The sequence below is a fragment of the Bombus vosnesenskii genome, unplaced genomic scaffold (genome assembly GCF_011952255.1).
Source record: "Bombus vosnesenskii isolate JDL3184/JDL3185 unplaced genomic scaffold, Bvos_JDL3184-5_v1.1 scf7180000013277, whole genome shotgun sequence".
In the NCBI taxonomy this organism is placed as follows: domain Eukaryota; kingdom Metazoa; phylum Arthropoda; class Insecta; order Hymenoptera; family Apidae; genus Bombus; species Bombus vosnesenskii.
In genome coordinates, this window is record NW_022882935.1 from 476,722 (window position 1) to 498,338 (window position 21,617).

Below are 21,617 nucleotides of genomic sequence, written 5' to 3' on the forward strand. Positions count from 1 at the left end.
TTTTTAAGCTTCGACTCCTTTTAAAATAGCGTATTTTTAATATATATAATTATTGATGCAATATATAGGATCGTATACAGAGAAGCGTAAAGATAAGAACGCGACAAATAGCCGAGCTGTAATTCGGCAATAATTTGAATGGAAAATAAATCGTTGCATCAGTTGTGTTTCATTGAAGATGGAGTGAAAGAAATGAAAAGGTCCGGTTATTGTTAACGATATTTCCGAAGCTCCTGATCCTCCAAAAGAATAAGTAAAATATATTTTTACTTCGAGTTAACTAGATTTATCGTTATTGTTACGTCAATGCGTTGTCATTGACACCTTTTTCTTATATTTTCTTGCATGTATTTAGCCGAGTCCAGGGGCAAAGTATGGTTGAAGTAATAACATTACGTTATATTCGTATCTGGTTGAAATGTTCGATTATATAGAAGAACATGTTACCACATGCATCCTTCCCTTGCGTAATCCGTTCACGTAGCATGTAACTAGTTGTACGCAACGCGCATACATATTTTACACATGTGAGAACGTGATCATTTCACAAATAGTACCTACGCAATTTCTTTGTAAATGTTATTTTTTTAGTTTTAAGCATATACAATTGTCGAGCGATAAGATCTGTAGCTTGAAATGGCCAGTTCAAGTTCACGTAGTTGCGTCCTATTTCTTGGTGTGATGAGTAATATACATACAGTGGTTTCATAAATCACGATATGTATATTTTTGTGATAACATTTTTAACCCCTACTTCTATTTTTTTAATTCGTACGATTGAGGAAGATTATTTGAACGATCCAAACCTACCATGATACCTATTTGTTTCTCAAAAGTTTTATATTTCCCACTACCTTAGATTATTGTTTACTTTCAAACAATTATACAATTTTTATACAGAACAACTCAATTTTATGTTGTATGCAACGCACACTAACAAAACAGGACTGTTAAGAAATACGTCGCGTATAAATGTATATGAAATCTATAAATGCTGCCATTTGATATGATAGTTACATTATACGATTTTATACAAGTGAGAATCAGACGTAATCAAGAATAATCGTGTTTGATCAAATACCGAACACGAAATGATTGAGCAGCAAGTTACATTGACAAAAAAATTTTACGCGTCGAATTTTTTACTTTTTGCTCCCCCTTTACTTAATAGTTATCTTATGTTTAAATGTTTCGCATTTTGCATGAATCTTGAAAGCGGACATAGATTTTAATTTGTGTCTAACGAAAAGAAAAATAACGATAGCGAGAGAAAAAAGAAAGGGAATAGAAACGAAGAAACAAAGAAAAATGTATAGCCAAATACACAGGGAACGATGGTATTTAACATGTTCATAGTAAATGAAGAGAATAACAAATTTGATAGGCGTGAAGTACATCGCATTTCTAAAAAAAAATCACACGAAACAAGGAGAAGTGCGCGAAATAATAAAGGATGTAACAGATTTGTGTGTGATATATATTTGTGGTTTCGATTTTGATTCAATTTCCCTTTTTAGCAGGATTTTACAGAACAAGACAACTCCCTTTTGTTTCTTTTTTGCTTTCTTTTATTTTACCGAAAAACGTTCGATCTCGTGAAAAATACATATAAAAGACTACAAATCATTATATTTAAAATGAATGCATTTAATCGCGACATATATTCATTTTCCATAAATTAGCGCCGGAAGTAAGATCATGTTATGTTCAAAGGTTATGTTCAAACATATTTTACATACATATGTATGCAATTACATTATCATCGAAGTTACTAATTACGAGTTCTGCAAGATGTTATCGTAAACATATGTTCAAATGCAACACACCTTACGAGTACGATACATGCCATTTGATGTTATTTGAGAAAAAAGAACAGCGAGAAACGGGACAAGGGGAAAAACATAGAAATAACGGTAAAACTAAATCGAATCAGAATGATGAAACGAAAACGAATCGCATTATTTACATTATACACTTTTCCTCAATTCGATCTTATAATTTGCATTTCATCATAATAAAAAAAAATTTAAGGTCGAGTAAAATAAAAAGTGAAGAATGACGATTAAACAATTAACTGTACGATTGTTAGAGAAATAGAGTTGATGGACAAAGTTAAAGAAGAAACAAGCATGAAGCAATGGACAACAGAAAGTCATATGAAAAAATGTTAGAAAATATGATGATACAAAGGATTATAAAAGGAGCATGACAGCGGTAAAAGAAAACAACGAAAGGGAAACGAAGGAGAATATTCGATTAGACTTGCACATATTGCTCGTCATCGGTATCTCCATTAATCGGCTTAGAAGAATGATTTTGATGTATCTGTTCGTAATCAGCGTTAAACAATATATTTTTCTGCACTTTCTCGTATCCATTCGGATCTTGTTCGAGTTTATATGTATTCACTTGTTCGTATGGCGGTTCCTCGGTGCGAGTAACACTCATATATTTCACGCTCTCGTAATTAGGATCTCCGTGATTAACAGATTCGTAATTAGGGTCTGTGTCGCTGTCACCAGGTCTGCAAACTGAAGCGTAATTTGGTTCTCCTGAATCATGCGGCATACTTTCATAATTCGGTTCCGAGTCCGTGTCTGGATCCATTTCGGATCTGCTCCTTAACTTTACTTTCTCGTATCCTGGATCTTCACTACTAGCGTTACTAATTTGTCGATGTTTGAATGGCATGGAATAAGAAGAAGAAGAAGAAGATGAAGATGATGATGAAGAAGTTGAAGGAGAAGAAGTAGAAAGGGAAGAAGTGGTTGGTAAATCTACGTTATTTCGTAAAGAAATCGGAACGGAGTTGCTAGTTTGCTGATAGTCTGTTGCAGTATCCATAGTGAGGCATTGTTGTGGGCATAACACTTCATAGTTCGGATCACAGGACTCGCGAGTGGTTGAATGTTTTTTAGGTAAATCACTGTTCATAACTTCGTATCCATGACCGAGCGTGAAATTCGACGAGTCCAACCCGTCATCAGTTCTAGACGATGAAGGAGGGGATGATTTCATCAAAACGTCCGTTTCCGAATGAAAATTACCGACATCACCGACGGAATCGGATTCCTTCTTTTGTATTTCCATAGAATCATGACTAGACGATGCAATTCTGTTACTTTCAACAAGACTTGATTTTCGAACAGAACCAAGGACAAATGTATCAGAATGCAGGCTTCCCTGAGAATTTGAATGCGCATCATTTTGCTGTTCTTCCGCGTCTTTCTTTTTCTTCATTACTTTCGCGTACATATCCTCTAGAGATTTCCCACTGGATAAAGCTGATTTCATTCGGTCATCGCTTTTTGGCTTCTTCTCGATTAATGCGTATACTTCTGCTGTCCCTTCCGGCGGAGGCGGTAACGGTGAATTCGCTTGACGTTTCTCAGGCTTTGGCGATCCAGGATTTACGATAGAACTATTGGCACTCGACGACGAAGCTGTAATATTATGATACGAGACTTGGTAAAAAGATATTTATTAAATAATTGAAACGCGCGAATACGCGTATAAAATAGAATGTGAAAAGAATTATTACCTTGTCTTGAATGTGCATGTGCAACATGCCGTAAACTATCGACGCTCGGTGGTTGCGGAGCAGGGTAAGTTTCATCGGAACGAGACGGAACGCGGGAGAATAATGTTTGCTCGTTTTGTACTCGTTGAATCTCTGTCATCGTCGGTTGTATTTGTGCGTATGTTTCGCTACCGCTAGTGTATACCTTGTCTTGTTCGTCGATCGCAGCATACATTTCGTCTGTCAAGTGAAACAATATCGCTTATCAATGATGAAAAAAGTAAGAAAAAATAAAGCAAAGAATACACGTTGTGTACACTGTTCAAATACGTATATACCAGAATCATCCGATACAGTCGCATAATGAGGATCCGTGAGGGGTCGAACAGATTGGCTCTGTCGACAAATTGTCTTCGTCTGCGCAATTATGTTAGCTAGGGGCTCTCTTACACTGATGCTTGTGTATCCTTCTATGTGAAATGAAAAAGAGAAAAACAAATATATATAGAAGTATATATGCAAGAACAGAAGAAGAAAGAATATATATAAAAAGATGAACGTATAACGCGGGGATACGTTTCGCGTTATAAGAAACAGCGTTATACGAAGCATATGAATTATGTACATATATGGACTATGAATATAATGTTATACGAATCCGCGTATATACAAATGTGTATGGAGTGCGCTTTCATCAAAGTAAGTCTAAAAAGCGTAATCGAAGATTGACTTATAGGACAGAAATGTAAATATTTACTAGAATCTTGAGAATCTCCGCTAAAATGTTGTTGCGGGCTATTTGACTGAGGTTGCGGTGGTTGAGGCAGTAACATTAACAGTGGTGGCGTCATGTAAGGCAAATCTTGATTAGCTTGTACTCCACCCGATATGGCATTGGCCGCCTGAATATCACATGGCCCGGTTTCGGCAGACAAAAGAGAATTATGCGACGAAGATCGACGAGTCCTTGGTGGTGCAACCGGGTTTCCGTTACTTTGAGACGTTGACGTCGATGGCTTGTCGACATTGATTGCTTGTTTAATATTATTTCTGTAATATTTTTTATTCATTTTCCACTTTTAATGTAAAAGTAGAAGTAGAGAAATATATATTCAATAGTATTATCATAAAAAAAGGAAACTATAATACAACTATACTTATGACTCTGCAATCATTACCGACTCGATTGATTAGCCTCTGTTTTTTGAACATTTTGAACTTGAGCATATGGATGTTCAACTGGAATAAGCATAAATGGTTACATTATAATGATGATTTGAGATGATTGATAATAATGATTTGATAATTATTTTTGTGTTTGTACCATTGTCTGAATTAGGGGACGACGCAAATCTTAAATATTGATCATCCGAAGTTTCTTGGCTCAATGATGGATTTTGATGTAAAACTTCTGGCACGTCCAGTTTAGATATCTGCTCTTTTGCTATAAACATATTAAAAGCGATATTGTCGTTAAAGAAAAGGAGACACATTCCTGACGTGGAATATGTTTTCGATAAAATTAATCTATGTCTCATTGTATGTAATTAATAAACGTCAATCTATTCTATCGGATATACCTGTATCTCGTACTGTGGCGTAGAGCTCGGACTGATCACCAATCGTTTCAGTGATTTCATAAATATCTTGAGATACAGATGTTCCTGTATTTTCATGCCTCTTTCCTTTGTCTTTTGGAATATCTGGAAGACTTCTGTTGGCACTGGTTGACCTATATATGTAATGCAAAAGTTTCATAGTTTCAAGTCAGATAGAGCTCATCATTTCATATAATACTAGTTGACATATTAATAATTGTGATTAAGTTTGAAAATTTTGCAAACTATTACAAGTTATGAGAATTTATATTTAACAAAACAGCATAACGCTAAATCGATATTAGGACAGGAACCTTTTTCCACTGTCAATGATATCTTGCGTTGCTATACGAAGGGCATCTGCCATCGGAATCCCATTAAAGCCATCATTGTCAGAATCATTTAGAGTTACCATTCCAGCAAGGCCGAGAAATTCATTCCTATTTAAAGGAATTACAACTGAACGTATCCTTGTAAATGATACGAAAAATTGCATTCTTAATTCCAATATAAAATGTAACTTTATTATTGTTAGCAGAAATGTATGAAATGTTATTCTTTTCAGAGATGATAACGATAATTCATAAGTATAAATGTATAAACAGTTTACTTGTTCTCATTACGACGACAGCTGCAAATACAAGCAACAATGAGACCAAGGAAGCACAACAATGCTCCAATAGAGACGACCCAGTAACACCAGGCACCTTCCTCGAGAAAAGGTTGTATCATGTTATGGCATGTATTCTTAGGTCCTATAAAGCGTAACTTTTTGAAACATATACAAAGTGAAACACGATTCTTTGAAATAGTAACAATTACCTTCCAGTCAATTCATCGCATGCAAATTGACTCAATCCATATTTGATATCTTGTAATTTAATACTTTCAGGAAACCGATAAAATGTTGTGATGTTTTTTCAGTTATGTTACTTTTCTTGATTTCTTGTTTCTTCTGGTGTCTTACCTTTCTCCCCCTCCGCGCCCTCTCTCTCTCACACACACACACACAAAATCTCTGCTGTTTTTGCATTACATTTTGTTTAGCTACGTTATAGCATACACTTTTTCAGATGTTTGATATGTTTACATAACATTGAAATATTTGAAATGGATGTACAATGACCGATCGATTGAAAATAGCCAAGATCATTGTTTTTTTGATACTCATATGTAATAATATCACTTATATGCAGTTAGTTTGTTGGTTTGTGACTGAAAAGAAATAACATTTGTAAGAATTGTTCGAGTAAAGTACGGAAACTCGTAGCAAACATACATACAAAATAAGTATCGAATACTAGGTTTATATCATTTGGTCCAGAATGCTGTAGAGAATTGACATTTCTGTAGAAACAAAACCAAAAAACCAGAACTTCTTTTTATAAGAAAATATTTATATGTAAGTAGATAAGTACATGAGAATATCGATATGTCACGTAAACGTCTTTTGACATATCACGATCGCGAAATAAGGTTACGTTATCTATGCACGCGGTGTGCGTTCTCATAGATACGAGTAGATACATACGACTCCTTACTCACACATTTCTAAATACACGTAATTTGCGACTTCTCGATTGATACGTTTCGATTATCGATAACGGGTAGAAATTAAATATGACATTTAAAGTGAAAGCATTATCAGATGAGATATACATATGAGATGTACATATTACATATGTAGAATGGATATGGCATCTTATGGATCTTAGTGTCATGTTCTGAAATACCGATCGTCCAAAAAATCAAAGATTTTGTTATGCCATCTATGAACCAGAGTTGTGAGGTTAAGAATCGCGCGCGCGTGTATATGTGTCACATGATATTCATGATGGAATCGTATCTTTCAACTTCTCCAGCTTCGTTTTCAAAAAAATTGAATAGTCATCGTAAATACAGAAACATTTACATACTATGTATAAAGCAGTAAATAGTGAAAAACAATGTATTAAAATATATAACTTGTATAATTCATATAAAATATATAAATTCGTTGCTAAAAGAAAGAGAGGGAGAGAGTATCAACGTAGGTATACGTTGATTCATATAATATATAAATTGTATGTAAGGTGGTGTTATGTATGAGGCTGCACACATGTACGGGGCTTATCTATACGTACATACACTTACTTGCGAGCGTGAGTTTATACGAGTTACGTTAAATGAACATAAACACGACGACACGCTATTGACAGTGAGTGGAACATGAGCGAGTAAACTATGAGGTATACGTGTGTATGCAATGGAAAGATGTGGGTTATTTCGTTATCTGTCACACTTGGTATCAGTGGAGCAAGCAATATAAACAGGTAAAGAGCCGTCGCAATATCCGTAAAATTGTTGCGTTTGCAGTTGGGACTGTGATTGCGGTTGAGTTTGAGTAGGAGTTAAAAGGGTATGCATGAGATGCATCGGTGGTTGAACCAAAGGCATTATTTGGTGAGGTATAGTTGGAATGGAAGAAGCCATCGTATTCCCACGATCCAACGTGGATTCGTTGTAAGAGCCGAGATAAAGTTCATGATTGATCTTGCCGGAGTAAGCGCTGGCAGGCCTGACCATCGAGGCGTCAGGAATACTGCTGGTCGCGGCCGCTACGGCTAAACGCGTTTGATCGATTCGGTCAGAAGACCACCTAAATCGGCACACACAGATCACGACTACGATCAGAGCTATGAACGCTACGACGCCACCAACGATACCAATGATAAGTGTATCGTCCGTACCGGCGGAGGAACCGGCTGACGAAGAAGTTGCATGATCGCCATTGTAATGCTTATTTCGATCAGTGTTTTGAACCGGTGGTGCTACGGTCCAAATAATCTCGGGTTCCGAAAACGTCGATCTGACGGTAGGATTGGAATAAGAAGAGGAGGAGGAAGAGGAAAAAGAATCAGAGGAGGATGAAGAAGCGAGAACGTGGATGGTAGCGGTGGTATCGTTGATGAATTCATCGACAGAGGCGCCGGAGGTCAAGTCGCAAGACAATCGATGTTCCGCGAGATTGATTAAGATCGATCCAGCTAAGTTGATCGGAGTGTAACAGAGAACGAGATTTGAAGGATCGTCATCGCCGATCGTTTTAAGCCATTTCCAGAGTTGTCTCGCGTCGCAATTGCAATCGATCGGATTATAGCGGAGTCCCTTGATCTTGACGGAACCGATTCGTTCATCAAGCGCCGAAAGGAATTGGTTGGATAGAGTGGTGAATTTGCTGCCGGAGATGTCCAATTCCAATTCGGTGGAGCGGGGTACCGGAAAGAAGAGAGCTGCCGGTATCGAGTCGACGGAAGTATTTTTCAGGCCGAATATCAGCTTAGGTCCTCGAACGCCGACTAACGAGCTAGATAGAATGCTTCTGAGCCTGACTCCTCGTAGGATCACCTCCTTAAGTCGAGGGTGCGAACGTATCGATAATTGTTCGTTGCTTACCGAGGAATCCTTGATCTCGATATCGAGCGTTTCCAAATTGTTCATTCGTTTGAGTACTCCCTGGACGTCGAAATAGCCCAATTTAGGGTAATCGTAGGCGGCCAGAGAGCGAAGCTTTCCGAGCGATTTGAAAGCGGTTCGCTCGATTCTCGTACAATTCGGCAGATTTGTCATCGTCAGGAAACGCAAGCCGGCCAAACCATCGAAATCGGTCTCGTTGATCGTTTTCACATGGTTGTCGGATATGTCTAATCTTCGGAGCGCAGGCAAGGCTTGGAATGCTTTGTTCAAACTAGATAAATCGGAGAATTTGTTCCCCGAGAGGTTTAACGTTTCGAGCATGGTAGCGCGTTCGAGAGTCGTTACCCGGAGGTCGGACAGCCCGTTCCTAGAAAGATCGAGCCGCTTAAGGAACGGCGTCTCGAGCCTGACCATCAGACGTTCGATCCCGGTATTCGCCAGGTTCAAGAATCGGAGAATCTTGGCCTCTCCCAATATTCCTTTGACGGCGTTCTCGCTCAACGGATTATCCGATAAATCGAGTTCCTTCACGTTGCTGGCGACCTCTTGACTAAACAGTTCAACCATTCTGTTTCGAGCTAGGTTTAACCTAAAAAGGAACCCAATTTGTCGCTGTAGCGATCTAATCGGGATCTCGGTTAGCCGATTCCCGGACAAATCGATACTTTCGACGGAACGGACTCTGCTTGGATCAAAGATCGTTTCCGGAAGAGAAGTTAAACGATTGTCCCGAAGATTCAAATGCTCCAAACGAAGAAGACCCTCCATCGTCCTCTCGCTTAACGTCTCGATATCGTTGCCCGAAAGATCGATTAGCTGCAACTGCGTAGAATTATGAAAAGCTAGTTCGTTGACGGACTCGATCCGATTCGCGGCAAGATTTAGCGACCGAAGACGAACAAGCTGAGAAAAGGCGAACTCGTCGACGGACTTCAACTCATTTCCCGACAAATTCAGCCATTCGAGAAATTGCAGAGGTTTCAGATAGTCCGTGGGAAAGTAGAGAAATCGATTATCTGAGAGACGAAGCTCTCGTAATCTCGGATGTATCGCGAAGGCGGTCGGTGATAATTGATCTATTTGATTCGAAGACAAATCGAGGCTCTCCAAGCCTGTTCCGGTGTCAAAGTGTTCTCCGGTAAACGAACTCAACCTGTTACCTCGTAAATTCAGTTCGTATAGATTGGTCAATCCCACGAAAGCCTCGTTCTCGATATGCTCGATGCGATTCTCAGACAAGTCGATTCTCGAAAGATTAACCAATCGGTTGAACGTACCTGACTCGATTCTTTCCAATCGATTGCCGGCGATCGATAGCCTCTCGAGTGATTCGAGGTTGCGAAACAGTACCGACGGCAGGATGCTTAGATCGGTACGCGAAACGTCGAGATCGAGCACGGAGAAGGGGAACACCGGAGGGAAACCACCGTAAAGCGGGTTCGAGCTCAGATTTAAATATCGAATTCTTTTCAAATGATCGAACGTTTCCGGAGAGATTCGCGTTAGCCGATTCCCCGATAAATTAAGAGAGATCAACCGTCTTAGAGGAAGCTCGCCGATCGAGGTCAGCCTATTGGAGGATACATCCAACTCGAGCAGCGTTTCTTCCAATCCAACGAACGTGTCGCGTGTGATCCTTGACAGCATATTGCCGGATAATTCGATACTGATCAACCTTTCAAAGTCCTGGAACAGACCAGCGGGTATTTCTCGAACTAAATTTCGAGTGAGCGCCAGTGTTACGAGATTCGAGGCTGTTGCTTGGATCAACTCGGTCGGCAGAGCAGCGACTCGATTGAATTCCATATGAAGATGAGCTAAAGATGGTAACCTAGTCAGAGCCAGGGCTGGTACTAGTAAGATGTTGTTGTCTTGCAACGAGAGCCATTTTAATTTGTTTAAACCATTGAACGATGATTCGTCAATCTGCAACAGATTCGATTTTATTTCAATTTAGATAAGAACGCGATCAACCTTTTCTCTCTTTCTACCTCAACACCTCGTCTCTTTCTGTCTCTTTCTCTCTCTTTTTTACTCTTGATACGTACCGTGCGTAATGCGTTCAGGCTTAAGTCGAGCCTAGTTAACTCGGACAACTTGGAAAACGTACCGAAATCTAGCCGACCGATGTTATTTCGGCTAAGATCCAATACTTGCAGCTCTCCCAAAGATGATAAATGTCGATGATCAATCTCCTAAAAATGAAAACCGTTCTCTTTCGTCTTTTCTCCTTCGACAAAAAAAAGAACAAAAAAAGCGTGGTGCGGATCGTAGTTACTTACATCGATTAAATTGTTCGACATATTGAGAAACTTCAAGTCCGTTAAATGTCTCAGTGCATCGCTTGGGAATTCTCGCAGAAAATTTGTTGACAAATCCAACTGCAATAAATTGTAAGCCCCTAAAAACAGTCATGATTCTATAGTTTTATTCGTTCATTCGATCGTTCTCACGAACGAATTACTAACTTATAGTGCTTCGTTAGAACAACGTGTAACGAAACAAATATCCAAGTACCTTTAAAAACATCGCTGTTAAAACGGTTAAGATCGTTGCGAGATAGGTTTAGTAAAAGTAATCGTTCGAGCCCTGACAATGCATCGTCTTCCATATGGGACAATTCGTTTTCACTGAGATCTAATCGCAATAGCGAGTCACCTAATATCGAGAAAGCGGCTCGTGGAAGGGATTCTGAAAAGAAAAACCAAAGAAAGAGGAATCACTGCCGTTATCGGTATTATTCGTCGAATAAGCAAATAGACGAGTTACTCTACTTTCGTTCTTTTTCTCGTCCTTCTTTGCGTACCGATATTATTGTCAGATAGCGAAAGCACTCTGATCGATCCAAGTCCCTTCAAAGACATCGTCGGTACCGTTGTCAAATTGTTACCGTCCAAGTAAAGCTGTTCGAGGCTTTCGCATCCTTTAAAGATCCCTTCTTCTAAACTTCGAAGTCCGTTCCTGCTCAGATCGAGTAGTTTCAGTTGTTTCATACCGTGAAACTCATTGCTCGAGAATATCGGATTTAGGTTATCGCCTAATAGATTATCGGCAAGCTTTAGTTCCTCCAATCGGGTTTGTACACGGAGCAAGCGATCCATCAATCTGTGAATCGAATTGCCCGACAGATCTAATTTTTTCAGATTCAAGTCAGAATTGAGCAAGTCCTCCGGTAGAGCGTTATATCCGCTATTTCTCTGACTAATGGAAACAATCGGTTCCCCTTTTAGACTATCCATCGTGTTTCGCGTAAACACCACTCGATCGCAGTTCATCTCGATCGATCGACTGTATTCCGTCGAGATGGTACATTTGCACGGGACGTGTAATTCCCGTTTTAACTCGACGCACGGTATCCATTCTGCTTCTCTAGTCGGAACAACGTTCCAAAGTGAACAAATAAGTATCGGTAAATACCACCTAGAAACGATCGGTCATATTATTTACTTAATCTTATTCTTGTCTTTCTATTCTGTTAGCATTCCTAGTTTCTTTAATTCACTGACAGGAAAAAAGAAGAAGAAAAAGGAATGTAACGAAATACGAGGACGGGCGAGAGAGAATGTAAAAGACGAGACGGTAGCAGAGGCAACAGCAGCTTCGCTCGAACGCGGTATGCCTATGTATAACGGTGATTTTATTCTCCGCTCTCGGCCAAACTCGAATTGTTCGTTCACATTGCTACTTTGCTAGAAATACGTAAAGTTCGCTATGAAACTCGCATGAAAAACTATGAAAACCAATCTCCACTTTCATATATTTCATCTTCGACTTGGGTTCGGCTTCGGTTTCGAATTCGGATTCGGATCAACAAAATAGCAACACGCGTAGTATGAATCAAAGTTACCACGTCGACCGCATCGCGCGCGATTACGCGCAGAGAAGAACAGGTTTAAAGATGAAACGAATGGAGAAGGCGCGCGCGACCTCGAAGGAATTTTATGCGTCAGATTCTCTGTTGTAACTATGTGATCCGACTAGATTGGTACGCGACATAGTTCTTTGTTCTGACTAAATTAATATGTTCGTTTCCACTCGAAAACCCATTTGATTTTCTTTCTCCAATACATCATTTTCCGTATCGCGAGACAATATACACCGCTCTACCGATCTCGTCTCTGTAGATTCATCGCAAATCTTTAATATATCGGTTAACGTATCGCGGTAAAATTATAAAATCGTTGAAAAGAGAATAGCGCGTGGAAAAGTGAAAAGGGCAATAACTTACGTTCTTCTCATATTCGCTGTTTCACACCGCATCTACTGTAGCTTATTCCAATGGGACATCACCAGTCGATCAAACTGAACGTCGATCGGTGTAATCGAAACACTCGATCGAACCACTAACAATCTCGCTTCATCGCTTAACCATTTAACCACGGCCGCCTAATTGGCCGGGTTTCTTCTAGACACTTTCAACTCAGTTTGTTAAGTTAACTCTTGTTTGTTTGTCCGAAACACAAGAATCCTTCGTCTGTTCTGGCAACAAGTTTCTCGTGATTCGAGCTTTCTCGATAGGACGATCCGATCCGATGTGATCCGATCTGACCCGACTCGACTTGTCTTGACTTTACTTGCCTCGAATTTTCTTGGTCCTAACGAAGAGGCGAATAAAAGAAGCGGTAGATTCGATCGCTTCGAACTCTCATTTGAAAACCGAACTTTCAAAGGAAATTATCAGAAGACTAGAATTGTACGGCACGTTAACTGTAATGATGAAAAATTGCGATCGAGGCAAAAGAAGAAGGGGAAGACGGGAGAGTAACACGCGCCTTTTGCTGTCCTTCTCGACGGTAAATTCGCAGACAGGAACGTAACGGGGTTACCTACGCTCGAGATACCAGCTCAACGTACGACGCGACCGATTCTCCCAGGTAGGGGAAACGGTAAAGAGTCGAATGAACGGTATACGACATACGATACACGCCTCTGTACATAAATGTATATATATACATATACAGCACGGACAGTTTGGGAAAAGAACATGAGATGTAATCGAATGGATATAGGAATGTTTTATCGGACAACCTTTCACTGCCACTACATTCGTTCGGTATTTCCGATTTTGCCACCTAAATTGTTTCGATACATTACTACTTACATGCTTTTCTCTACCTCATTTTCTTTTTTTCAGTATAGCACTTATGGTACATGCCTTTCGTTATTTCATTTTCTTTTTTTCAACCCAACAATTAGTACATTTCTCAAATAGAATTACGTGTTTACTGTGTTATTATCTCGACCATTATTGACCCTTATCACTGCTCTTCGAATAACTTTGATTCTATTTTCCCAAATAACCGCTGGATCTATGTATTTCTATTGCCAAAAATAATAATTATTTCTAAAATTTGTATGAAAAATTCATTGATAAAAAGATGATGTTATTTAGATGAGAAACGATGATCACTAGGTCTTCAAGAAATTTTTCGAAAAATTCAATGATGCAGAAATATTCGTTTTTAAGTGGTCAGCTCACAAATAACCATTACGAGCAATCAACATTTTTTTCGTTACCAATAATCATGATCGATGACAGAATTTTGTTTCGTTGCCGATATCCATAATTAATGAGAGAATTTTTTCGGTTACTTTCGACCGTCGTCCATGTTTATCGACATTATCGATAATCAGTTCCTAGAGAGAAGAATAACTTTATACTTATAAGAAATAACTTTTAATTAATAAGAAATAGCTTTCTTAATAATAAAAATAAGGTTAATATCTTAGTGTCAAACCATTCCTTAATTAGTTACCTGACATAACAATTACAGGCATTTTGAAGGAAAATTACATAGGAAAAGGTACACAAAACGATGGTCTTGAAAAAAGTGTTGCACATTTAGATCCCTTCTTTTTTATTACAAGTTCAGACCACTTAACACAGAAAAAATATTAAAATAAAATAAACATATCTATATAAGGTGTATGTGACAATATAGTTTTTCCTATATATGTGTATCTCTTGCGCATCGCGCACCACTTTACGTGAATCTACGTTCAATCTAGTTTATTAAAAACTTATAATTACGTTAGTTACAGTTTATTTTATCTAAATATTTCTTTTAATTATTACGCTATAAAAAATATTTTGTACGCAATATGAAAATAGCTAACATGGTATAAATAATATTTTTGACTCAATTATTTTTTTCGTAATTTTTTCTCTTATAAATATTATACATATTTTCACTTGTACATATTATAGTTATCATATAAAGTTATGAAATTTAATAATATGTGCATAAAAATGAAAACTATAAGCACCTCTAATTGCATCTAATACAAGACACCTTCATTATAAATTTTTCTCGAAATTACAATCATGATCGTATACTTAAGCGCTTTTGTTTACTCTCTACTTATCTCTTTTTTCAAATGTGTAGCAGCCTAGTGATAACTTCTGTTGTTCATCACGGAACAGCGTATTGGTCGCCAAACGCACATGTGCGTTAGGAATTTTGTGTTAGCGCCATGCGGCTAATAAGAGAACTAATATACATCAAAATGATGACATATCCCACAACTTCCACCAAAAATTGAACGAGTGTTATTGTCAGACTTGTGTATTGTTGTTATTATGTATATGACCGTGGACGCAGCTGTAATTTTACATATTTGTTTTTACGTTATTCTTTACTATTAGGACAAAATCCATGAATTAAAGCATTTGATTAGAATAAGGATCGAGTTTTGGTCGTTTATAAAAATGTTAGCAATGTTAACCGCCGATTGGTTTCCTTTGGGTCGAGACATCTATTTTAGGTAATATAACAGTATAAAGTTATGGTATCGAAATGGTACTGTGTAAACAAGAAACAGAGGAAGAAAGAAAACAACTTCATTATTCATGAAAATTATTTATTTTTTAGAAAATTTGAATTGTATCCGTTATCTTTCCAAGACGAAGTATCAAGTAATAATGTGTTAGTGGCAGCTCCTTATGGAGGTTCTATTGCAGTCACCAGAAATTCTAAGAAATTGGTGAAAGTTCAAGGAGCGAATAAGCCTACGATATATTTATACACATCTTCTGGAAAACTAACAGCCAAGTTGCAAGTAAAAGTTTCAAAAGCTATTTTCTATTTTAAATTTATCTTTTTTACTATATCATGATTATGATTGTCATTTCTTTTAGTGGAGTGGTGGGCAACTAATTCTTTTGGGCTGGTCTCAACAAGAAGAATTACTATGTGTAGAAGACGATGGCATGGTTCATATATATGATATGTTTGGAACATATCAACATGCTTTTAGTATGGGAAACGTATGATATTTATACTTAGATACTAGATTTATACTTATAATTTGTAGCTAATTAAAATATGTGAAGATTGTTTCTCTAAAATATTCTGATTGTGTTGATATTTTTTTGTGCCAGGAAGTAAAAGATACTAAGGTTGTAGAAGCAAAATTTTTTGTCAGTTACAGTGGAACTGGTATTGCAGTTCTGACATCTACTAATCGTATATTTTTAGTGAATAATATAGTTGAACCAAAAGTTAGACAAATATCTGAAATTCCTAGTAAGTAGATAAAACATATTTTCTTACACTACTGATTAATCCAATAAACTGGTCTGTAATATTAATGTTTCTGTACCCTTCAGGATATGGCGGGCAAATTGAATGCTGGTGTTTAGTTCATTGCGATAGAGAAACACGTGTGATATTATCGAACAGAGATGGGATATTTGTGATACATCAGTCTCATCAAACTGCAACTCATATACCATTTGTATAATATAAAAACTTTGAATGTTGAGAGACAAAGAGAAATGCGTTTTTAATGTTTCAAACAATTTTATATTTCTAGGACAACCTTTTTACCAGACACAATAAAGTGTTCACTATAGTCGCCATGGCAGTGTCTGGAAACAATCGTCATATCGCTCTTTATACGGATACTGGGCATTTGTACATGGGTACTATAGATTTCAATGAAAAATATTGTGAACATTATACAAATATGAAAGAGCCTTTAGAAAACATAGCATGGTTAATATGTTTACATTATTTTTTATATAATATCATGATAAAAGGACTCAATGATATTTATACAAGAATTTACAGGTGTGGAACAGAAGCTGTAATATGTAGTTGGAATAGTACCGTAATGGTAATCGGACGAACAGCCGAAACCATAATATATACGTACGATGGACCGGTACATCTTATTACAGAGATTGATGGTGTACGTGTATTATCTGGTTCTTCTCATGAAATGATACAAAAAGTACCGAATGTCGTTCAAAAAATATTTCGAATTAATTCAACCGATCCTGCGTCTTATTTATTGGAAGCTTCTAAACAGTTTCAAAAAAGGAGTCACAAAGCTGATAGTTACATGGATTTAGTCAAAGATAAATTAGATCCTGCGATAAAAGCTTGCATCGATGGAGCTGGCCATGAATTTGATTTTGAAACACAAAAGCTTTTAATGAGGGTAAAATCTTTAACTGTTATTTGTTATTGTTCTTCTTCTTGTTCTCCTTCTTTCTATTCTTACTTCTACGATATAAATATGTACATATTTATGAATGTATATTCCTTGTATCAATACTTCTAGGCTGCTAAATTTGGGAAAGGATTTAGTAAAACAATTAATCCTGAGTATTACGTCAACATGTGTCGAACTTTAAGAGTTTTAAATGCAGTAAGGCACCCCGCAATTGGAATTCCACTAACATATACACAGTATCCTTTCATTTAATATCTTTCTTTTAATTTTACCGCCTTCAATGATGTAATACAATGCCTTAATGATGACAGATTCACTATTCTCACGAGTCAAGTGTTATTGGATAGACTCGTTGCAAGAAGACATTACTATCTAAGTATACAAATTGCACGGCATCTTCAGTTACCAGAGATCGATGGAGAAAGTCGAATATTAGCTCATTGGGCTTGCTATAAAGTAACATTTGTTGTTTAGTTTCACTTGCTCGATCGTCTACGATATCTATACGAATAAATTTTCTTGTAATAGGTAAAACAAACGCAATTAGATAAGGAACAAATAGCAGAAGAAATAGCTGATAAATTAGGCTACGCGCCTGGTGTTTCTTATAGCGAAATTGCAAGAAGAGCAGCCGACTGCGGCCGAAAACAACTAGCAATTAAAGTAGATCGTTATTATTAAACAACTAATTGTTAAACAGTTCTTTGTTTCGTCTAATATATTATCATATGTTACACTCTTATATATTGTTTCTAGCTGATTGATTACGAACCACGTGCGCATCAACAAGTGCCACTTTTATTAACGCTTGGTGAAGAAAGAGCCGCTTTACGTAAAGCTGTTGAAAGTGGAAATACAGATTTGGTTTATACCGTAATACTTCATCTCAGGGAGAACATGCCACTCGGTGATTTTCAGGTAACATTTTATTATCAATCGATCCAGTAGAGATAGAAATTCGATTCTTAATATATTTCTCATTGGGCTCATTCCCTACAGATGTCCATAATGCACTGTCCTTTAGCTATGGCTTTATACATCAAATACTGTCAAAATCATAATCGAGAAACACTTCGCGATATTTATAATCAATATGATGATTTTCATTCTCAAGCGATATGGTTCATTACCGAGAGTTATCAGCGAAAGGTTTACAAAAATCAATATAATTATAATATTATATACTCGATCGTCTAGAAGCATCCACATATTTCATTACTTTACATCAGAATTTATGATACATTTTAGAATACGATGTCAAGAGAAGCATTATTACAATCTGCACAGGAGAATTTCAAGTTAGCTCGTAACGATACTAATGCAGCTTTGACAGAAGAACAAATAAAATTATTGCGCTATCAAAGGTCGATGGAAGATGTATTAAAGAAACCGATTGTAGGGAAACCACTTCAGGATACTGTAAAAGTATTACTATTGCGCAATGAATACAAATTAGCTGATAAATTAAGATCTGAGTATAAAATATCGGATCGAAGGTACAGTCTATATTTTTGAAAGATATTTTCTTTTATATTACTATCGATGTATGAAGAGTAAAAAATTTCTTTATCTTCTTTAGATATTGGTGGTTACGAATACAATGTTTGGCCGAGCAGGGCGTATGGAACGAATTGGAAAAATTCTCCAAAAGTAAAAAATCCCCTATTGGTTATGAGGTAACCAATATCTCAAAGTATTAAATAGAATTTACTTATTCATATCGATATATAATTTTTATTTAAAAATACTTTGTTACTAAATATATATTTTCCCACTTATTCTAGCCTTTTATAGACCAATGTTTAAAATATAATGAAGAAAGAGAAGCGAAAAAATATTTACCTAAAGTAAGGGACGAATTAAAAGTAAAATACTTAGTTAAATTAAAGTAGGTAAACTCACGTAAATTATTTATTTCACGATCTCGAACAATATAATGAAATAATATATTCTTATAGAATGATGAACGAGGCCGTTCAAACGGCGATAGAACAAAAAGATGTTAATGCGTTAACTTACTTACTAGGTCAGTGCGAAACTACAGATAGGCAATTAATTGATAAAATTAATATGTATATAACAAGTCTTAAAAATTGATATGCTATTACATTTAATTTAGTCCTGAATCGTACAGTAAGTACTGTTATCTATATTTTATAAAAAAGTAACTATCCAAATAGATTTACGTCAATCCATAAATGTATGGTTTTAGACGATTCGAAATTAAGCCCTCTGTAGAATATGTTGTAATGATAGTCATTTGAAATTGTTTTCATTCACATTAGTGATTCACGCTAAACGAATACATATGTACATTGTTTAGCCTCAAAAAATTAAATAACTATGTGTATGGATGAGTGCATGCGTCACGTAAGACTATATTTATTTTAACATGTAAATAATATTATACAAAAAATAAAAGTTAATACTTTTTATTCATTTTTTAAAATTTCACTAAAATAACAACACTTACCAATTTAATAATGAACTGCTAATCATTAGTTATCAATAATAAAAGAAAATAAAATTGAGTAATATTTATTCAATATTGTTTACATTAAAATGAGTTTTATTAATTGAATATATATAGACAAGATATACATTAATTACATTGTTTGGTAGATTGTATAAAAGTTCTGTGTTTATCAATGAGAATACTGACAATCGATTGTTCGATTTCTTCACCTTTATTTAATTGCTCGTTAGTAAGAGAAATAACATCATTATTCTCTTGACTGACAATCGTAACTTCTTGTTTTCGAGTATGCAACATGTTTCCTATAACTAACTAGAAAAAAAATTGCAATATGTGTAAAAAAATAAATTTATTCACTTTTTACTATACTACTTATTTCATTGTTATTACTCACGTTGTGTTTGTACTTATTTAGTGCATTTCTTGCTTTTGAAATTAGAAGACTTTCATCAGTTTCTAATTTAAAAGATATTACAAAAGCCTCTGGAACCCACAAACTTACGAGAGGAGCTAATATTTTTGGCACTAACTGTAGAGATATTGTTGGCGGTCCACTAGAAGAAATTTTGTGAAAAGACTGGAAATTTAAAAATCATTTATATACATGTGTATGCGTGCATGAATATAGAAAATTAATAGAAAATTTTAAACTTGTGTACCAATTCATTAGATGGGATATAGAAATCTGAAACTGCAGCTGCAAGATACAAAATTGCTTTATTTTTAAGACAAGCTAATGCTTGACAGGCAGATCGAAGAAGCCAAAGATATTCAGAAAGCGTAGTGAAAGTGAGTTGCAATAATTTATCTTGATTCAAAATTTCTTTATATTTGTGTAATACTTTTATCACGTTTTCTCTATATTGTGGTAAGACTGAAAACAACCATATTATGAGCATTTATATGCATTGTTATACAATTTTTTTTAACAATCTACAGGAAATATATATACCTGTGATCGTGCTTTCCCCACTTTGTTCATTGATCTCCAACATATCCAAAATTTTCTGACCCTTAAAATGTCTTGAAAAAGGTTCCAGAGAATTAACCCTGCAAATAGGTAAATTACATATAAATAAGTGATAAAGTATATAAGCATATAATATGTTTTTAAATATGTATTGGTATAAAATACCTATGCATAAAAATTACAGCATATCCATTTTCTAGGAAATATTCCGTAGATGCAGACCCTCTTGTCCCTGCGCTAAAATTGTCAACGAATCTTACCGTATTGTGTTCTAAAGGTATCGTTGTACCCCCGCTCTATAAAATTGATGCATACTAATTTCAAATAACAATATCTATACAATATATAATGGTGGAAAAGCAAATACTCACTGTTACTAACACGACTTTATTATTTCTCTTCAATTGTCGTTCTACAAATGCTTTCAATAATATTTCATTCTGATTAAAGTCTTGAGGTGGTGGGTGTTTAGCATAAAAATCCTCCCAAGTTGTATCCATATTTTTATGTATAAACTTTTTACACAACTGTTAAATATTTTCTATTATCTAAATCAAATGAATAAATTTCAAACTATATCTTTAAAAAATTTTAAAATTTACACACTGAATTGCATATATAAATCATAAAATAAATGATAAATATAGAATATGTTAATAAAAGAAATATTTATTATTATTGGAAACAATTATATTTTAATTAAGTATTATAGAATGCATTTATGAAACGTATTAAGCCTTACCTATACTAATTGGTACAAGCGTATCACGTTCTTCTTAGAACATAAGTAGTATTATGTGGAAACATTTTTTGCGCGCTCTTAAATAAGCATGTCATTATCACGTGAAACACATGTATTCACAAATACAAATTTATTTCAGATACGAGAAATTTGTTCCCCAAATTCGGAAACTTTGCAGCTTAAATAATACTTTATGTGTATATATATACATATACATATGTGTGTGTGTGTGTGTGTACATATATACATATATATGAATTCAAAAAATATAATTATTCAAGCGGTTCGACGAATTTAGTTATTATTATTAACGAAGAAAAGAATGATAGCTAGCTCGGTATCGACGTAGCGCTCTCTTGCGATACGTTCAGTAATTTAACACAACATGTATATAA

At 35.9% G+C, this 21,617-nt stretch overlaps 4 protein-coding genes across 12 annotated transcripts; 1 reads left to right on the top strand and 3 right to left on the bottom strand.

Moving 5' to 3' along the window:
- Positions 1–1,543: 1,543 nt before the first annotated feature.
- On the bottom strand, positions 1,544–6,080 carry LOC117232046 (serine-rich adhesin for platelets). 4 transcript variants are annotated; one of them, XM_033491164.1, is made up of 10 exons: positions 5,941–6,080; positions 5,729–5,873; positions 5,433–5,558; positions 5,101–5,252; positions 4,845–4,964; positions 4,699–4,759; positions 4,278–4,570; positions 3,859–3,990; positions 3,542–3,760; positions 1,544–3,443 (listed from the first exon to the last, which is right to left on the bottom strand). In XM_033491164.1, exons 2-10 carry the CDS (start codon positions 5,848–5,850, stop codon positions 2,257–2,259), a joined length of 2,412 nt encoding a protein of 803 aa, XP_033347055.1. In that variant the 5' UTR covers positions 5,851–5,873; positions 5,941–6,080; the 3' UTR covers positions 1,544–2,256. The 4 variants fall into 4 exon arrangements, with proteins under 4 accessions (XP_033347055.1, XP_033347054.1, XP_033347053.1 ...); XM_033491163.1 differs by having other exon boundaries at positions 3,859–3,987; positions 5,433–5,588; XM_033491162.1 differs by having other exon boundaries at positions 5,433–5,588.
- A 201-nt stretch (positions 6,081–6,281) lies between these two features.
- LOC117232040 (protein artichoke) lies at positions 6,282–14,108 on the bottom strand. The gene is made up of 7 exons (XM_033491137.1): positions 12,803–14,108; positions 11,381–11,994; positions 11,092–11,265; positions 10,857–10,975; positions 10,623–10,769; positions 6,402–10,500; positions 6,282–6,333 (listed from the first exon to the last, which is right to left on the bottom strand). The coding sequence occupies exons 1-6, from the start codon at positions 12,832–12,834 to the stop codon at positions 7,387–7,389; spliced, it is 4,200 nt and encodes a 1,399-aa protein (XP_033347028.1). The 5' UTR covers positions 12,835–14,108; the 3' UTR covers positions 6,282–6,333; positions 6,402–7,386.
- A 931-nt stretch (positions 14,109–15,039) lies between these two features.
- Positions 15,040–19,469, top strand: LOC117232045 (vacuolar protein sorting-associated protein 16 homolog). Of its 5 annotated transcripts, XM_033491158.1 has the most exons (17): positions 15,040–15,339; positions 15,447–15,633; positions 15,713–15,841; positions 15,956–16,100; positions 16,184–16,311; positions 16,390–16,571; positions 16,647–17,019; positions 17,143–17,270; positions 17,346–17,490; positions 17,563–17,697; positions 17,791–17,952; positions 18,034–18,183; positions 18,283–18,530; positions 18,614–18,710; positions 18,819–18,922; positions 18,993–19,167; positions 19,247–19,469. In XM_033491158.1, the coding sequence occupies exons 1-16, from the start codon at positions 15,284–15,286 to the stop codon at positions 19,129–19,131; spliced, it is 2,508 nt and encodes an 835-aa protein (XP_033347049.1). In that variant the 5' UTR covers positions 15,040–15,283; the 3' UTR covers positions 19,132–19,167; positions 19,247–19,469. The 5 variants fall into 5 exon arrangements, with proteins under 5 accessions (XP_033347049.1, XP_033347048.1, XP_033347051.1 ...); XM_033491157.1 differs by having other exon boundaries at positions 15,041–15,339; positions 18,993–19,469; XM_033491160.1 differs by lacking the exon at positions 15,040–15,339 and having other exon boundaries at positions 15,492–15,633; positions 15,713–15,809; positions 18,993–19,469.
- An 87-nt stretch (positions 19,470–19,556) lies between these two features.
- On the bottom strand, positions 19,557–21,409 carry LOC117232053 (uncharacterized protein C4B3.18). 2 transcript variants are annotated; one of them, XM_033491187.1, is made up of 7 exons: positions 21,223–21,409; positions 20,852–21,028; positions 20,646–20,776; positions 20,463–20,560; positions 20,170–20,384; positions 19,905–20,087; positions 19,557–19,822 (listed from the first exon to the last, which is right to left on the bottom strand). In XM_033491187.1, the coding sequence occupies exons 2-7, from the start codon at positions 20,978–20,980 to the stop codon at positions 19,637–19,639; spliced, it is 942 nt and encodes a 313-aa protein (XP_033347078.1). In that variant the 5' UTR covers positions 20,981–21,028; positions 21,223–21,409; the 3' UTR covers positions 19,557–19,636. The 2 variants fall into 2 exon arrangements, with proteins under 2 accessions (XP_033347078.1, XP_033347079.1); XM_033491188.1 differs by having other exon boundaries at positions 19,698–19,818; positions 21,223–21,408.
- Positions 21,410–21,617: the final 208 nt, after the last annotated feature.

Excerpts from the sequence above, each read along its gene's own strand:
- LOC117232053 (XM_033491187.1), bottom strand. The coding sequence starts at position 20,980 with ATGGATACAACTTGGGAGGATTTTTATGCTAAACACCCACCACCTCAA. Across the intron at positions 20,385-20,462 it reads TGGGGAAAGCACGATCACAG|TCTTACCACAATATAGAGAA; the intron begins GTATATATATTT and ends GGTTGTTTTCAG. Across the intron at positions 20,088-20,169 it reads ATATCCCATCTAATGAATTG|TCTTTTCACAAAATTTCTTC; the intron begins GTACACAAGTTT and ends TTAAATTTCCAG.
- LOC117232046 (XM_033491162.1), bottom strand. The coding sequence starts at position 5,850 with ATGATACAACCTTTTCTCGAGGAAGGTGCCTGGTGTTACTGGGTCGTC. Across the intron at positions 5,589-5,728 it reads TGTCGTCGTAATGAGAACAA|GATACGTTCAGTTGTAATTC; the intron begins GTAAACTGTTTA and ends ATCATTTACAAG. Across the intron at positions 4,760-4,844 it reads GTCCCCTAATTCAGACAATG|TTGAACATCCATATGCTCAA; the intron begins GTACAAACACAA and ends TGCTTATTCCAG.
- LOC117232040 (XM_033491137.1), bottom strand. The coding sequence starts at position 12,834 with ATGCGGTGTGAAACAGCGAATATGAGAAGAAC. Across the intron at positions 11,995-12,802 it reads ACAGCGAATATGAGAAGAAC|GTGGTATTTACCGATACTTA; the intron begins GTAAGTTATTGC and ends GATCGTTTCTAG. Across the intron at positions 10,976-11,091 it reads TAACAGCGATGTTTTTAAAG|GGGCTTACAATTTATTGCAG; the intron begins GTACTTGGATAT and ends GACTGTTTTTAG.
- LOC117232045 (XM_033491158.1), top strand. The coding sequence starts at position 15,284 with ATGTTAGCAATGTTAACCGCCGATTGGTTTCCTTTGGGTCGAGACATC. Across the intron at positions 15,842-15,955 it reads ATGCTTTTAGTATGGGAAAC|GAAGTAAAAGATACTAAGGT; the intron begins GTATGATATTTA and ends TTTTTGTGCCAG. Across the intron at positions 18,184-18,282 it reads CCGAGAGTTATCAGCGAAAG|AATACGATGTCAAGAGAAGC; the intron begins GTTTACAAAAAT and ends GATACATTTTAG.